Genomic DNA, 18,138 nt, shown 5'->3' with positions numbered 1-18,138 from the left:
GTATGCCCTGGGGAGAGTCCTGCAGGCTAGAGAGGCCTGGGGAGCTGCATTTGGTCCCTGACATAAGAAACACATTGCCTTCTTGCTATCTCTTTTGTACGTACCTTAAAAAAGGGGGCTCTCTTTGCAGCAGCTGGAATCAGCATGTGTTCCAACTTACGACTCAGATCGTCCAAAAGGAACAGAAGCTGTGTTGGCCCAATCTGTACCACTTCAGGGGTCTAAAAAGTTAAGGGAAGAATATGACACAATTAAGCCAAATGTTCCTATGGCGCCTATAAATGAAGTATTCTAGGACCTTCAGGCATTTAAATATAGCACTGCATAAAAATGCTAGTTCAGGAGATATCAGGTGAGAGTAACAGGTGAGAGAGACAACAGGTGAGAGTAAGTACACTGAAGTTTGTGTCATGGTTCTTTAAATTTACGTGCCTTTGTGTGCATCTCCGTTTCCAGAGCAGATTTGGTCAGCAGGCCACTGTGAATAATGCTAAAAACCTCTAAGTCTAGTTCACGGAAATACGCACTATAACTCTGCAGTGGTACCAAAGGAGTCTCTGGTTCTTTTTCTGTGGAGTCCTGAAAACAAAAGAAGAACAAGAACATATCTCTTTGCACAGGACACATCTCTGGGAACTGACGGAGTGCCAGTCAACTGCAAAAGTAACACTGCATTTGGCCAGCATTGGTTCTCAATGGCATTTGATAAGATGAAATACACAGGTGGCATATACAGATACAGACTGTGCAAATTCCCCTTTCAACAGTATAGAATCATAGAAATGTAAGGCATCTCAAAAGTATCTTTGCCCAACCCTCTGCTGATGCAAGAAATGCTGCTGCTATAGAATCCCTGACAGGTAGATAGCCATCCAAGTCTGTGCTTAAAAACAGCTATAGGACAATAGAATTGGAAGAGCATCACAGAATGGGAAGATAGAAGCACTGCCAAACAATATGGAAATGACTGCACATTCAGATTATGGTGCTTCTTCATTAATGTCTGGTCTTAGGTTTTCACTAAGGGGGCATGTATTTATATATGCTGCCAGTGTAGTACACACCCAGAAGGAAAGAATATAAGTAAAATAACAAATCATGGATACACTGATTTAAGACTTGAAAAATCCAAGGCACCCTGAAATGCATTTTTGCTGGCCCCAACCCCTTAAGCCACTGAGTGGATACCAATTATCCTGGCATACTTGCACCAATGCTGCTTTTTTATCATGCGGTTTATCAGATTTTTCATGAGAGGATGTTCATAATCAGGGAGAGAATAAAGCTCAGATTTCTAGAAAAAAATCCACAGCACCCCAGTCTGCTCTTTTTAGTTTCCTTTTGTATACTCCTCAAAATAACTTGGGCTATATAGAACCTTCTCTGGCTGGCTGATCTCAGCTTCAGGCTGATTTGCTTCTGTGTTCTCATCCAGTTGTGAGTTGTCTGCAGAACCGTTTTTGCCATTATCAGATTTGGGGTTTTTTTGCCCTGAAAAACAAGGGAGCATTTCACAAATAGAAGGAAAGGGGGCAAGATCTGTTGGGATGAGCATCTTCAGATGCAGCAGATCCCCAGCTAAGCTGGCAAGTTCCTGACACAGCTAAGTCCCCACCCTTGGCTCAGATGGAGCTATGCAAACTCCTGCAGCAGCCAAAGCTGGTGCAAACCCAGAATAAGGGGCGTTACAGGAGGGAGGGAGGGGGGCATAATGTGCATCCCAAGCCCTGTCAGATCAGTCATGTGACCCTAGGAGCCCTGCGCCAGTTAAGCTAGCAAAAAGGATGGCCGAATGAAAACAACAACACAGAAGTCAACGAAGAAGACCTGATCCTCAAGTAATTGGGCCCAGCAGCACCTGGTGCCCAACTGAGGCCACTCCAAATGGGACTTCTGGACCCAGTGGATCTACAGCACCTGCAGGATTCAAACTGTGCACTTCTTGACATCTGTGGTGTGTTATGCTGTCTCACAGGCTCCCTGCATAGGGACTTTGCATTCAGGAGAGGGGCTGGGGGCACTTGGAGATAGGCACTATGCACTTGAGGAACACACACCACAAACACTGGGCACCTTCGAAACAAAGACTGCCCCTCAGACATGGAGAACAATCAATACCTTCATGCTAACACCTTTCTCCCTATCTTCACTCTCCAAAGGAATGCCACTAGCGCAGCAGTGACTGCTGCCGTACTACTACTCACAAGAAGGAGCAGCCATAGAGACAGAGAACTGGATAAACCTTCTCAGTGTGGAGGCCTTGCTGCAGCCACAAAATCCCTTCCTCCAGTCGACCCAGCCCTTCTGATACTCCTGCAGCACCATGGTATATAGGCCATGGTATACAGGCCATAATATACAGAATCCTTGACTGAACAAAGACACAATCATACTTTAAGCTTGAGGTGCTGCGCTATATAGTCTTATTATTGCATTACCTCTTCTTCATTTCTGTACTTACTTGCAAAAAAAGTTTATAGTCTCGATTATATCCTTCCATCAATTTTTATTTTAAAAATAAAATTTAACGTATGTTACCTTTGCTCTTCTTTTTGGTGGCACCAATGGTACTGATGACAGGTACTCCTTCTGAGGTTTCAGAATCAAAATTTGCAAGAGGGGGAACATATCCAGGGCTTGCTGAGAAACAAAAGGGGAAGCAATTTTGTTAACTACATTAAGGCAGCCTTCATACATTACAAAGTTTCTACATGAATTGTATTTCCATGTGGCAATGAGAAATACACAGGTAACTCTGAACTGTGCAGCAATCCTACACATGCAGAAAAACCACAGTCAACCTGTTTGCCAGCCCATCTACTTGTAGACATATGCAGATACTGGATATTCTCTTTCCCCCAGGCCCTTTAACCCTGCATTTTGTTCTTGCTCACCTGCCAAGCATTTTTCCAGTAGACACTGTAGCTCCGTAATGTTCTGTAACCGAGTCAAAACTTTCCCCTTTATCTCGGGGTCATCTTGTCGACAGAAGGCATTCACCACCTTGAAAGGCAAAGCGAAATTGTGAAACCGAGAAAGGGACATCTCCTTTCCTAGCTACCTCTGCTAATCTAGGATGGCTGCTAAACCTTTTATCGAATCTGATACTTCCAGAGCACACTGGAGAGATATCTTAATGCACTCCACAGTAAGGATCGTGTCCTCAGCCTTTGTCCAATTCCAAATATATCACCTGTTAAAAATAAGTTGCTGACTTGGACCATAAAATGTCAGCCAAACAACATGGTGAAGTGCATCTGCAAATCTCATCCCCTTGACCAGGAACCCACAGCTTTAAGGATGCAGATATGTTTTTTGAAATTGCTGTACTATACTGCATGAGACAGTGCTCTGACATCTTGGGGCAGACACTCTTTTCAAAAGTAATGTGACAAACAAAACAATTTTTTAAAAAAAGAATCCTGGAGGCTCCTTTGTACACTTATTTTTCCAGTTACAAATATTAATATCTGTATTATAAAAAGTGTGTACTTCTGAAGGCATGTGTTTTATTACATGTACCAGTCAGGAAGCCACACACTTCTTCACTCCCAAACACAAAAATAATATTTACGTCATGAAAATATGAATCCATTTAGACACACACAGAACCCAGTTTAGGAAAGCTTCCCTGTATGTTTTGGGGGAGATGGTACTTGTCATTTCAGACAGACATCTGGCGTATTAGCCAGAATTTGAAGGAATAGGAAATTATCTATTTCTTGTATAGTACTGCTCACCTCACGGAACCAGTTGAGGGCATGAAATAGAAGAGAACAAAGGAATTCGCGCTCTTGCTTCGATAAGGAATCTAACTTTCCTACCACCTCCAAGTTGGTCAGATACAAAGGACACCCTGTAACAAACATGGCAAAACCCCAGGGCTTAAGTTAACTTAAGTCCAACATAATCAAAGCACCCACCCACTGCCACTTTCAGAATCCATCCCTCTTAGCTGTTGCATTTGTATATAGTAGCTAGCACCTTATCCTTCCCAGAGTACCACAGAACTAAGTTCAGCTGTCCTGAGAGGTAAATGGCACACGACCAGTGATTCCTAGTACAGTGGTACCTCAGGTTACATACGCTTCAGGCTACATACGCTTCAGGTTACAAACTCCACTAACCCAGAAATAGTACCTCGGGTTAAGAACTTTGCTTCAGGAGGAGAACAGAAATCGTGCTCCAGCGGCTCAGCAGCAGCAGGAGGCCCCATTATCTAAAGTGGTGCTTCAGGTTAAGAACAGTTTCAGGTTAAGAACGGACCTCCGGAACGAATTAAATACTTAACTCGAGGTACTACTGTAATTCAGTATATTATGGGGGATGAATAGTATAACTTAAGAGACAACAAATTAGAAGATAAGATGTTTTGCTCACAACCCAGCTCTGAACATCCCAAGCCCTCAAAGAGATTACAGGACAGATTATGTCAGGCAGAGCCAACTATCTTCTGCTGTAGTCCATGGACTAAGGCAATAAATGCCATTCATTCACAGAGATAACTGTCCATAACCTGTACCTAATAGGGCATCAACATCATCTAAGCTCCCTTGATTCAGTTCTGCCATGCAGAGTCTCAGCAGCCGGAAGAATGGTGACAAACACAGAGGAGACACTACCCTGGGGAGAGAAAGGAAAGAAGAAGATACAGTCTTCAGTATCTCCAGACATGGCTTGGAAAGATCAGTCTGAAGCCCTAGATCAGGAGTAGCTAACTTGAAGCCTTTCCAGACATTGATGGACTCCAGCTCTCACCAGCTCCACCCAGCATGGCCAACGGTCTGGGATGATAGGAACTGGAGTCCAACAACTATGTTGGCTGCCCTGGTCTAAATCTATATAGGACCAATAAATGACCACCAAGTTATCTCACACCACTTAATACTTTAAAAAACCAACAGTAGTTTCCTTGGGGGATTTCTTTAATAGGCATATTCATCGTGTTTATGTATAGAGGGCCACAGGTTAGCCACCCCAACCCCAGACAATACTATGCCAGGTGAATAAATAGTTTGGACTTTGCTTAAGGCAGCTTTATGTGTTCTTACTACATTCTTCTGATAATGCAAAACTTGGCAAATTTTTAAAAGTATATTTAAATTTGCCTGCATCTTTCTTGTTGCATAAATTGCCTCCTCTCATGAAACTGGAATCTTTGTTCCCATATGCAAGGACTAGGAAAAAAAGGTGGGATAATTGGGAGACGCAGATGCACTACTAAGCAAACTGGAGATAGGGACCGTGAGCTGTGGCAAGGCAATGAGACGTGCTTTGAAAAGGAATACTGTGAGTCTGCTGCTCTTTCCCCTTGTTTTTACATTTATCAGAAATGTCTGCGTATTTTCTTCATAAGCATCCTGACTAATTCTTTCTGAAGGAACAACATATTTCCATGATTCCATTTAAATTTTAAAACGTATGCATTAGGAGTCACATTCTGCCTTGGCCAAGGATATTATCTATTCATCTCAATAAGAACAGAGAAGCACCACTGACCTTTTGTCATGGCTCTTAGCTGCTACTTCATCTACATTCTTGCTCAAATAGCTCTGGGACAGCAGAGGCAACAAGTTAATAGCAATTATTCCCTCACTTTTGTCATCTTCCAAGCTATACAGGGACTTCACTGGGAGCAGGAAAGCACTGCAAAGGAATCAAATATCAATTGATGGCCAATGCTACAAAAACTAATTGAATTTTTTTGTATTGAAGGCGGTGAATGGTGTTTTCCCCCCTGAAATACCTGTCCTCTATAGGGAGAAGATCTGTCACAAAATCTCTCTCAAAGTCCTTCTCCACACTGTTCTCAATCCACTCCTGAAAGAATGACAGTTCCACAGGGGAAATTCATTTTAAAGAATTATGTTGAAGAAGGGTGACGGTGCAGTGAAGCATGCAAACTAGCTAAAGCAACTCCTCCTTTCCCCCCCCCCACTACTTTTCCTTTGACTGCTTCCACTGAGAACCCCTTTACCCTCCTAGACTTTAATTAGCCTAATCTACTCCCAATACTGGTTCAAGTTGTATGACACTTAGGTGTGGTGCCAAAAACTTATTTTCCCTCCAGAAACAAGATATTATTTTATTTAAGGATTTAGTAAAGCAATAAGTTAAACTTTCTTTGAGGAAAAAAGATTTTAGGGTGTAGAAGTCAGAAGAAGTCAGAAACAAACTATGGCTTACCACAAACATGTAGCATGCTGGTGCATGTTATTCAAATTGCATCCACCCTGCTTCTTCCATTGCCAAAAGCCAGGTTAAAACCAACCACAGTGCTGGCGGGGTGTTACTTGTGAACCAGCGTTCATGGTTTGTTTCTTCCATATAAACCAAGAGCATGAAGTAAAAAACAAACCTTCAACTCATGGCTTATAGAGAGAGAAACAAACCATGAACAATGGTTTGCATGCGATGCTAAGCTAGCGTTGTGGTTGCTTTCCTCTCAGCTTGGTAAAGGGAGCAGTAGGAACAACTGGAGCAATGTGCACGAGCCCAATTGCTTCAGATTACGGTTTACCATGATTTACCAGCCTACTGTTTCAGCTAATATTATCCCAGCTACGGTTATACAATGTCTGTAACTGAATGGATGCAGACCAATAGCTCTATAACCTACCAGGATCTGAGAATCCAAATTCCCTTTCTGAATCAAGTTGGCAAGTTCATCGTAATAGAGAGCCAAGGCCTGGGGGACCTGTCCACAGCAGGAGCAAACCAGCTCTAGTAAAGATATAATCTGTAGAAAAAGAAGAAGCAGAGTAGTTACTGGAGGATGATACGGTTTCAGCTTTCCAATGTTCGCACATAGCCCACAAACCCCCAAGTGGCTTTAGGGGTTACCAGAAATGTCATTAGTCAAATGAATGCCACTCTGGCATTTGGTCAACGGCTCTTCTCATAATTGTGATGGGATAATTGTACAGGCAACTTGTGCTGGTTCCACAAGTGCAGGCAGCCTGTGCACATTCCCCTGTGAACATTATAAGGAACACCAGCAGCCAAATGTTAAGTAATAGCTGACACCTATCACACGCATTCTGTGTGCACAAATCTACACTGACACCTTGTCTTATTGACATTGACACCCTGCTCCTCCCAGAACTCCCACTCATCCATTCTCAGATTAATTCTTCCAAGTTTATTTTTCTAACCTCTTTACCTGGCCTCACCTCACATAATGCTAAACCATGGTTTCTAGCATTATGAGCAAAGGCTCTGACAAGCCTTGGGCTTGAATATTCTCTCCTCCCATCTCCTCTTTAGCACATAAGAGAAGGAGATAGTTTAAAATGAAAAGCAGAAACTTTCTAACGACTCCCCCCCATGTTAAAATTGGGGGGGATTCCGGTCAGTTTAAATTCTAAGTTAATAAATAAGCAAGCATCATGTTGGTCTGAATATCTTCCCAAGCTTTACACTGACTGATCCTTCCCATTCAGTTCTGCTGCAATTTTTCAAAGAACACATCTCTTCCCCACATACTACCTATTCCCAGAGGGGTCCTGCAAATATCCAAATACTTGCCTGTCTACATTGCTCCTTGCTCAGCTGTGCCCGTTCCAAGAGCTGTCCATTTTCTTTACTCCTGAAATTATATTTTAGAGTAATTATTTTTAACAGATGTAGTCGGGCGCTCGCATATACATTTCTGAGCCACAGAAATGGAACTAAGGCTGCTTCAAAGACCATAAATTCATTACATTCTTTACATCTCATTGATCATCATTCACTGTCCAATTAATCATCGCAATGATATAACTGTCACAGTCCCATATGGGTAGGGAGGTGGCTTCAAATGCCATAAATGCTTACATATCCTCTGAAGGCTTACTCTCTAAAACAAACGAACCCCAAATACTATTGCCTAATGAACTGAAAACTGAAATCCAGTAAGAATTGTGTCTCTTCACAAGAACACTATTATTTTATTTTATAGCTTCTGTTGTGTTTTCGATCTTGCAGCACTTCATATCACAGAATTAAAACAATACCATGGAGGGGTCCCTTCCTAATTTGCAGAATGCATTTTGATAGCATTCATTTCAAAAGCCCAGGAACGCAGAATTCTACCTCACCTTTAACAAGGCATCAATAAATCATATGCAAATGTATTGCAGATCATTAGGCTCTACAACATTTTGGCAGACATTTGAAAAGCGGCGTGCCCCTCATCTCTCTTGCACTATTGGTATACGTTGTGTGTACACAGGGAACACAGAAATCCTGCTGCTCACTTTTTCTAAGGCTCTGCTTTCTTTTTCCCCATAGACCACTTAAAAATTGCTGAGGGTCCTGGTGGACCAATTAATGATTTTTTTTCCCTGCTTGTTGTAGCAACTGTAATGCACTGTGCTAGACGCTGTACAATTTTAAACTGTATTTTTATTGCGTCCTTCAGTTCCTATATAATTGTATTTTATTGTATAACAATCTGAATTCCAGAGACTTCAAACTGTAATATAGTAGAATACAAGAAATAAATGAATAAATAAAAATACAATTAAAAATCACCATATTTAACACAATGGATAAGCTGCCTCCTGTCTTCAGCCACAAATCCACCTGAATGAAGTTTGCCCATGGACGACAGTTAAGAAGCCCCTGTTCTAAGGCATACTGTTGGCATCAGCCTTAATGGAGCTCTTTTGGGCAACCTATATATTTGGAAATTGGTTTTTGAAAATTGCTATATTCTCTTGGGTTTTTCATGGTGCGGTTTTCAAGAGACACCCTCGGTTGCCATCTGTATATAGAAAAGAGTGAAACAACAGTGTGCAAATTCTTCTCCATTTCCTCACCTCTTTGCTGCCATGCTTCCCACCATGGTAACTGCACCAATAATACCAATGCGCTTATACTTTGGAATAGTGCTGGAGAGTTGCTTCCTGATCACCATATGCATGTCATCCTGCATGGAAAGAGAGGAACCAGAATGTCAGAAATAACAACGCCTCATCCAGATGCAGTCACAGTAAATCTCATGCCACTGAATTATGCGTGAAATCTCTAACACCTGAAAGGGTAGAAGTAGTACATGTGCTGGAATTCAGTGGAGTAAGTCTGAGAAGTGGATAAATGTTTTCTCTCTAAGGTAGCAGGTATCAGCAACGTTCAGCAAATTTTGACCATTCACTGTTAACACACACACACACACACACGCACACACAATGGCATCTAGATATTTGCAATTAGGTCATAAGAACATCCCTGCTGGATCAGACCAAAAGCCCATTTAGTCCATCATCCTGTTCTCACAGTGGCGAACTAGATGCGTATGGGAGCCCAGAATCAGGACATGAGTGCAATAGCAATGCTCCCCACTTGTGCTCTTCAGCAACTGGTACTCAAAGGAATTCCATCTTGGAGGTAGTACTGTATTGGCCCAAATATAAGCTGCACTTTTTTCCAAATTCCGACTCTGAGAAGTTAAAGTGCGGCTTATATTTGGAGCAGAGTGCCAGCACCGGCTTGGGGAGTGGGGTGCTGAGCACCGGCCGCCCCCTATTCAGGGCGTTAGTGCTGGGAGGCGGGCCGCACCCGCAAATAAACCTTGAATTTTAAAGGTGTGGCTTATTTGTGGGTGTGGCTTATAGCCAGGCCAATACAGTGCATAACCATCAGGATCTACAGGACTCAGTATGTTTTTACTCACCTGAATGTGATTGCTTTTGTGCCCCTGGCTGAATGCCAGCATGCTAAGAATCTGGAATAGCTTCCGGATTTGTTGTGGACTTAGATTATCCAGATAATCTAAAATGCTCTGAAAAGGAGAGATCGGAGTCAGGCCAAGTACTCCATATCTTCATGATAAAGTCTAATAACAGAATGTGCAGTACAACAAAAAGTATACTGTGAACACCTGGACTGACTTCCTCTGTGTAAAGGGCCACAAAAGGTGGACCATTAACCAAACTGTGGTGGACCATCAAGCACCAGCCGACTGCTCAGACTCTTCCAAAGAAGAATGGTTAGTTGTTAAGCTGTTAGTACCAAAGTGAGAGCTCCTAGCTTTGTATCATACTTGCCTTCAGAAAGACTGCATAAGGAACTATGGATGAAGTGTGAAGAGACACTAGGTCAATGAGCATATCCAGAGAGACATCAACTGCAATATTATTGCCACCACATGCATGAGTTACCAAGGCACCCACAATCTCCTGCAGGAACAAACACAAGGAAAAATGAAAAGCATGCAGTCCAGCTTTGGGCAGAATGGCCCTGACCTGGTATAAGAGAGGCTAGAGATGCTGCCTACTTCCAGAGGCATCCCATCCTGTTTTGCCACCTGAGTCCAAGGCCTCCTTCAGTTGGGTCACACAGCAGTGCCCACAAAGTGAAGGGCACAAGATGTCTCAAGATTTTGGTGAGATCTTGCTGGAAGTTGCCACTTTTCCAACAGTCATGGGGACACTGCCTCCTGGGATTCTGCCGCCTGAGGTGGCTGCCTCAGCGCATCTCATAGGTGGGCCGGCCCTGCCTTCTTTGCCTGTATAGTCTTGTTCAGCTTTCCCCTATTGGTTAACATAGTTTGCACCTACATAAGTTGGACTGTAGAGAATGACAAGAAACTCTACATAAACCAGAGCAAAACACAGAACAGAGATGTGCTGATCAAACTAATCACAGCAGGCATCTTGATGTAACAAAAGGAAAATAAAAGGGAGAAGTGCAGATAAACGTTTTTGACTTTTGATGCCAGAGGTGTGCATTTTCAGAACTCATCATGTTATTGTGATTTTTATCTATTTTTATTCTGAATTTTAAACCTTCTAGTGAAGAGCAGGCAATAATTTTTAATAAATAATAATATGCTGAACTATTCCCTCCCTCTCAGTGGTGTTTAATGTGAGGAATTAAATATTTCCCACCCACTAGAACATGGCCCAGCCCTGGTAGCTGCAGGGTGGCTAATAGTGCTGTGGCCAGAAAGGGCCTTTGGCCAGTGCCCTATCTCACCTATCACTGGCACAGGCCTGGCTACAAAACAGGAAACTTGATGCAAACTGGTTGTCTTCTATGATCCATGGCATTCTGCCCCCCACTACATTAGAACCAGTAGCTGTCAATTGCTACAAGGCAACAACACACACACACTTCACCAAACAGAGAATGGAACTATACCTGCTGGCAATAAGAGTCAAAAACTGTGAAGGCTTGCTTGTACATACAGCAGCCAAAAGAGACAATGCAGGGATCTGCCGAGTGTACAAAGATCTCAGCCAGTGACAGGACAGCTGGAAAGAGGTCTCTCATAACCTAGATAAAGACAGAAAAAAGGGAGATTCTGATACATACCTCTACTATCTTTCCAATTGTCTATCTTACTCCAAGTTAAGGGTTTTTTTATATTTTACTGTCCTGAAAAGATTGGCAATGATTACAGGAAACACTTCAACATCTCACAAAGATGAGCTAACAAAATACTGGAGCAATTCATACAGATTTGCCAGACAGACTGACATTTCTAAAATTACATTGTAAATCGATAAGACAATGAGGCAAGCAATAAGGAGACTTCTGAGGGGATAGAAGCCACCAACGCTGCCTAGTTCTGCCAGAAGTTTTACTCCAGCCGGCTTTAGGAAGCGTACGTATGAGGATGTCTCCTGTTGATAGTTTCCAGACATAAAGAAGGACATGTTCAGGGAGCATATCTTTGTAGGAGCCAGTAACACCCTGAATCCTAGAGCCAGTTCACACATACAAGTCTTGTTATCTTCAGAATAAATCAGGCAGCATGCGGAGGCAGCCAGCAGCCATTTCTGCAGTTGAAACCACCATGATTGCAGGAAAAGCTGTAACCATCTCTGCCTGTTTTACTTTAAAGTCTCTCCATGCAGATCTATACCTGTGTACACAGCCATGTGGATAAAATAAGCAAGGTCTGTATGCAAACCAATAAATAGTCATGCAGATTTTAGGACGGAGGATGGAATGGGGGAAAGACTGTCAGCATGCTGGATCACACAGCAGCAGAAGTACTCACCATTAAGTAGTAACGGAAGGCATTGCGCAGCAATTGCTCTCTTACGCAGCCTGATTGAATCTTGTTTTTCAGCACTCTCTCAATCTGCTTCTTGTTCTTGCCATTTGTAGCATAGATTACTAACAGCATTATCAGATCCAGAACCTTTTGGCAAGTAAAACAATTAACAAAGGTTAACAACCAAACAAGGTAGAAGATCAGACCAGACAATGGATCTAGACAGGTCACTTGGCAGAACCTGTGGTAATTTTATATAGCATTCTGAAAAACGTCTCTTTAGTTTTGCTTATAAAATGACACGTTCCTAGTGTTCATGATTCAGAAGAAAGATTGGAAGGCCCAGCCAGTGTTTACAATAAACTAAGGTTTCAGTGAAAATTCATTCCTAACCCGCATCTACTTTCTGATAAGAATTTCTTCCATAGCACAAATACATGGAGGGGAGAAAGTGAATCCAAATTCTGAAAACAACTCCTTTTTGTACTTATGTAAATCAAATGTGCATACACTGAAAGCAGTGTCTAAAAGCAGAATCTGACAAGACTCTAAAACAGAATTCTAGTATCTTGGCCAAAGAATGGAATAATTTTCTGTCATATCGACAAGCAGGCCAGAGATTGAGATCTCTCAGTTTAGAGGATGGATGAAAAGAAGTTTGGCCCTTGCCCTGACTTCTAATGGCTTTGAGTGAAGAGATAGATTTGCTACAAATATTGAGCTAGAAAGGTAACTCAGGTGTATTAGAAATGCAGCGAAAGAAGGTAAAGGTCAGTTTCAAGATGTCCTCTTACTACACAAGTGACAACTTCACACTATTCCAAATTAATGTAATTGCTGCTGGGATATTTTTTTTTTAAAGTTCCCCCCTTCAATTAACATCCCTAAAAAAATAATTATAGGTAGAGAACAGCTACTGCAGAATCTAAGATATTACCTTATGGTCAGAGGCAGAAGCAACACTTTCAATGGCCTAGAACAGAAGCGGAAAAGACAGTTGCCAATGCTGAACAAATAACCACTCTACGCAAGAGACTAAACACATATTTCCAGCTGATTGCTGGGATCACATGAAATCATGCACAAGTCAGACATAGGTAGAGAGTCTTCTCAGTAGTGGTGCCCATCCTGTGGAATGCCCTCCCATCAAATGTTAAGGAGATGAGTAATTATATAACGTTTAGGAAACATCTGAAGGCAGCCCTGTATAGGGAAGCCTTTTAAAGATTTAATAATTTGCTGTGTTTTTATATATGCTGGAATCCACCCAGAGTGGCTGGGTTGGCAGATGGGTGGGGTACAAATAAATAATAATAATAATAATAATAATAATAATAATAATAATAATAATAATAATTAATTTATTATTATTATTATTATTATTATTATTATTATTATTAGTGTAAACCTATTGGAACCTTCCTAATACAGTGATACCTCTGGTTAAGTACTTAATTCGTTCTGGAGGTCCGTTCTTAACCTGAAACTGTTCTTAACCTGAAGCACCACTTTAGCTAATGGGGCCTCCCCCCGCCGCCACTGCATAATTTCTGTTCTCATCCTGAAGCAAAGTTCTTAACCCGAGGTACTATTTCTGGGTTAGCGGCATCTGTAACCTGAAGTGTATGTAACCCGAGGTACCACTGTACATATCTTCTACCACAGTCTTAGGACAAAGGTTGTGCTATGGGAATGGGGAGGAGAAACACACCTGGGCACTTCTGCCACATGAGTCAAAATGCTCCTGGAACTTATTAGGGCTCACCATCAAATACTGAAAAGAGACATTCATCCCATTTCAGGAATATAAGCCTCTGTTCTGGTGGTGTAGTGGTTGGAGTGTTGGACTAGGACCTGGGAGACCACGGTTCAAATCCCCACTCAGCTCAATTCTATGATTCTGTTATCTGCATCTTCCTGGATTATTGTGTTATTTTATCTTCTTTTGACTATTAGTTAATAAGTTTGGAAAGGAATTTACTCCCAGTCATTCTGCTTTCCTAGCAGTAATTCCAGGCAGCCAGATGTTATACTGCCAAAGTTACAAGGCACCAGATGAGGAAGAGTTAAGGAAGCCTCCTTATCAGCACAATCTTATACATGTCCACTCAGAGGCAGGTCCCACTTTCAGTGGGGCTTGCTCCCCATGAGTGGGTATTGGATTGCCACTTAAGACGGCCTGCATTGGCAGCAGGGAGATAGAAAGGCTTCAGAGCACAATGAGAGGATTACATCATCAAGAGATGGTGTTGAATAGGGAGGATAGCTCATGGTTAGCAAGGCTCTCCCTTCCCAGGAGTGTAGGCTGGTCATTAGACTACCCACCCATGTGCCTGTCCATCTCCACTGCCCATGTTCATTACTACATATGGTTATGCTCTATCAAGTGTTTTCCTTTCCTGTTTCCTCCTCAACGACTATGATTGTATGTTACACCCTACATTGCAGAATCTGGACTGGATGTCCTCAAAAGATTCCTCCCAACTCTGTGATTCTATTCTATTCTGTTTTGATTTTCTCAAATAGGACTCAAAGTCTGAATTCAACAGCATAGCCGTTCTGTGATGATTCTATCATTCACATATAATTTCCTTACTGAAAAGGAAATAGATTTTAACAGTTTTATAGAACTGCATCTGAAAGAAAGAACAACTTGGCAAAAGTGCATACCCACAGAGAAAATACACCCTGACCTTAATCCAGCCTTCTGAAATGGTCTTCTGGAATTTAACAGCAGACTTTATAACTTCAAAAAGAAGCTTGACGCAGTCCTGGTTGACACACAGTTGGCTTGCAGACAGACTGAAAAGAAGCACAAGATGGGTAGGCATCTTAACCACAAAAGCAGCTAAGCAGGTAAAGTCTAACTTTGGTGGCTAAATTGCCACCCACAAAAGAATGCATTGGCAGGTATAAGGCACAGCAGCATTGAAAGGGAGCGAGAAAGTGGGAACGCACTAAAATGAAGGCAGCAGGGATAACTGCACAAAGCAGCAGTACCATCTAAGGCAAATAAATGGCAAAGGAGGGTAACAGCTGTAGGAGATGCAACAGTTAACACACCAGCCGTGCCAGGGAATGCTTAGGATTGTCCAAGTGCACACTGAGGTCTTGGGTCCCCTCATTGTATCAATCACCCTCATGGTGTGAAGAACTGTCAAACCTCTATCAGATAGTTGGCAGTTGCTGTTGGTGGAAAGGCTCTCCATGTGTTGGGGACACGCCCCACAACCCCTTTCTACCCATTACCCTTGTCATATGGAGCATTTCCTACCCCCGTAGGGGACTCTCAGATCTGTCCAAAGATTCATATGATCTTTAAGAAGAAAACCTCCCTGTGGCAGATAAGCTGTGGAATCTGTATGTTCTTCTTCAAGGATCAGGTGGGAATTCTTAGTTTTGTGCGTATGTGTACATGTACTACCAAAAAAAGAAAAAAACCCCACCAGGGGAGATGAGCATAGATAAATATAGAGCTATGATGGTGATGCTGTTTTAGCTGAAAGGGAGAGAACAATTAAATAGTGAGATTTCAAAGTGAACACGTTCAAAAGGAGATGAAATGTCGCAATCCCATCCATGCAAACAAATGCACCAGAAACCTGATGTAATATTTTCTTTGCTATGTTTCGCTGAGGCTATGGTTTTGCCTCATCCTAACTGCTCATGCACGGAGACTGCAAGTCTTTGGGTGAAGCTGAATGTCAACACACAAACCTTGTCCGAGTCTGGCTCCTGAACTTGGTCTGAGAAACATGAATCAGTGGAAGTGAAACACACGAGTCCAGGTCCAACTTCCTACGAAGTTCAGAAATTACCTGCATAACACAGTGCATAGGTTTCTGCAGCTATCACTCAGAAATACACACAAACATTCATGGTCATATATTTTAAGACAGTGATTGTGGAGTAGGAGAAAAAAAGTGTAAATGGGGTAAATGTCAAGGAAGGAGCCTGAAAAAATACTTTTAATAATTTATACAGAATCATCAACTAAACAAAAGCTTAACATTGTTTTTGGACTGAAAAGAGGATTTTTTTAAAACTATCATATTTAGAATAGTTTTTAAAAAGGCAAACCTAGTTCTACTTCCTTTTATGGAAAGGAATGCTGAATGAGCAATAAAAAAAAGGAAGAAATTATTCCCATTAAAAAAAGTTTGGTTTTAACCCTTTGTCTGCAGCAAGTGAAGAATTGTCTTTTGCTGCCCTGTGAGCCATAATTCAGTTTTTGACTGCTATATGCCAAGCAAGCATTTAGCACGGAGAAAGGGGTCACACTTCTTTAAAGAGTCATGCCCCTGCTTAAAAGATGAAAATCTTTAGCCAAATGATACTCTTATCTGCCTAGGTAAAAAGATAAAAAGGATTTAAAGCAATTGGAAATCATGAACTTATAACATTAGTTTCAGAGGTGTGTGCTGGCTCATCTTGTTCACACTTGGAAGGAAACAAATGTTTGAGTGCTTATCCCAACAAAGTCATCTCTGTATTCCTAAAGAGTATACTTTTCAGCTTTAATAGCAGACACTTTACCTCTGTTGCATCTGTGGCCTTGACGGAACGGAGAATAAATTTAACTACTACAGGCAAATCTTCCACTTTTACGGCACTGACTGTGATCATAACAGATTGGCGCACCTAGGTTGAGAGCAGGAGATTTTTCAGCTGTAGGAGCAGGGGAAAGTGCAGCATTTATTTATAGTTCTTGCTTACCTCATTATTAGGGCTCTCAGCAGTTGTTAGTGGAAAATTCACACAGGCTGAGAATATACTAGAATCCTGAAGGCTCAAATAAAAAATGACCACCAAGCACTACCCCATATTTTAAGTCACTCAGAACTTCCAGAAAGTGATCAGGAACAAACTTAGGGGAGCCTCCAGAGGGAAAGGATTTCATAATTACAGAGCAGCCACCAAGACTGCATGTTAATGTGTCTGCTATCCAAATCTGGGATCCACGTGCTATAGTTAATGAGGATTTTTCAGATCTGAAAATGCATTACTTCCAGCCTTGGCAAACCTAACTCCTATAATTTCTAACTCTCCTATGCTCTCCCTGAATGCTTGTACATATTTATGTACAAAGAGTACCTAGTCTCACCTATATCATGACTTTAAGCAACACTTATATCTTGCTTGTGTGCCCATACAGGGCTCCCTACCTCAGACAGAAGTCCCACATCTAGATTCAAACTGGAAAGGGCATCAAGGATTGGAACAGACAGCTCAGTCTTCTCCTTTAATAACGAACTGAAACGCAGGACAACAAAATGACCTTTTAAGATCTAGCAAAATTCCCAAACTGCAATAGTGGATTACAATCCATCCAATATCAATTTGTACAAAGACGGTTTTGTACGCTGCTACAATAAAAGTTTATGAATGATTTCTTGCTTATCTCTACAATGTATAATTTGCCCGTGTTTGCTGTCTTTCTTTTTCAATCAAGGATACACAAAAGGGTTTACAAAAGATTTTAAAATATACAATCAAAGCAAGAAAATAAAATATAAAACACAAAATATCCATTTTAAACTGTGGGTGCTTCCAGATGTGGATGATTTAATCATTCTTGTTTCCTTTAAACTGTAAATGGAATAGCAACCCTGCTTTGATATTTCAGGAATCTAGATAACGTTCTGTAGTGGGCGAGGAGGAGCGGGTATTTTAATTGAGATCATCGTATTAGGGATTAGGCTAAATAATGACACACACCCTGGCTGCACACCCAGTCATGATCTTCCCCACTCTGCAATTAAGGAGTGTGGGGAGAAACAGATATTAGACAATGGTTCATCTACACTTAAGAGAAATTATGCAGCTGTTCCATTGTATTAAATAAACAAAGCACAGTGGATTTTCTGGGAGAGAGGAACAGAAGCTGAAAAGGGAAAACATGGGAGGAAGCTGTTTTGATTATGATACTATGAAGATGCTCTATTAAAAGTGAACAAAGCATGGCTCTTCCACAGTAAATGCCCAAATATGGAAGGAAGCAGCCTGTGACAAAAATAAATATATATATATATGACCTTATATGAGAATGCTGAAGTGCAGTGCAGTTTTCTACCCTGAAGACTAATTAGTTGAAATGCATCAGGATCAGCTGACCTTGTTCTATAAAAACTTTGTTTGAATTTTGTGGCCTT

General features: G+C 41.6%; 1 protein-coding gene and 1 long non-coding RNA gene across 2 annotated transcripts in view; one reads left to right on the top strand and one right to left on the bottom strand.

Annotated features, from left to right (window-relative positions):
- The window catches only part of LOC310672442, a 131,253-nt gene that overhangs the window by 16,717 nt on the left and 96,398 nt on the right, over window positions 1–18,138 (top strand). The gene's annotated exons all lie outside the window — the stretch shown is intronic.
- FANCD2 (FA complementation group D2) overlaps window positions 1–18,138 on the bottom strand; it is a 36,614-nt gene that overhangs the window by 9,194 nt on the left and 9,282 nt on the right. The window contains exons 10-30 of the mRNA XM_083429336.1: window positions 17,152–17,239; window positions 16,523–16,627; window positions 15,704–15,804; window positions 14,680–14,788; window positions 12,924–12,959; window positions 11,990–12,133; window positions 11,125–11,259; window positions 10,029–10,160; window positions 9,656–9,763; window positions 8,802–8,911; window positions 7,528–7,588; window positions 6,620–6,739; window positions 5,747–5,820; window positions 5,500–5,646; window positions 4,523–4,623; window positions 3,741–3,856; window positions 2,895–3,003; window positions 2,539–2,640; window positions 1,379–1,491; window positions 433–579; window positions 105–221 (exon numbers count right to left, since the gene is read on the bottom strand). Coding sequence (XP_083285462.1) covers window positions 105–221; window positions 433–579; window positions 1,379–1,491; window positions 2,539–2,640; window positions 2,895–3,003; window positions 3,741–3,856; window positions 4,523–4,623; window positions 5,500–5,646; window positions 5,747–5,820; window positions 6,620–6,739; window positions 7,528–7,588; window positions 8,802–8,911; window positions 9,656–9,763; window positions 10,029–10,160; window positions 11,125–11,259; window positions 11,990–12,133; window positions 12,924–12,959; window positions 14,680–14,788; window positions 15,704–15,804; window positions 16,523–16,627; window positions 17,152–17,239 — 2,275 coding nt within the window. The remainder of the gene's footprint in view (window positions 1–104; window positions 222–432; window positions 580–1,378; window positions 1,492–2,538; window positions 2,641–2,894; window positions 3,004–3,740; window positions 3,857–4,522; window positions 4,624–5,499; window positions 5,647–5,746; window positions 5,821–6,619; window positions 6,740–7,527; window positions 7,589–8,801; window positions 8,912–9,655; window positions 9,764–10,028; window positions 10,161–11,124; window positions 11,260–11,989; window positions 12,134–12,923; window positions 12,960–14,679; window positions 14,789–15,703; window positions 15,805–16,522; window positions 16,628–17,151; window positions 17,240–18,138) is intronic.

Source organism: Podarcis tiliguerta (assembly GCF_965153285.1).
Source record: "Podarcis tiliguerta genome assembly, chromosome: 2".
Classification (NCBI taxonomy): Eukaryota; Metazoa; Chordata; class Lepidosauria; order Squamata; family Lacertidae; genus Podarcis; species Podarcis tiliguerta.
Note: the sequence above shows the minus strand (reverse complement) of the source record. Positions and strands in the feature narration are given on the sequence as shown.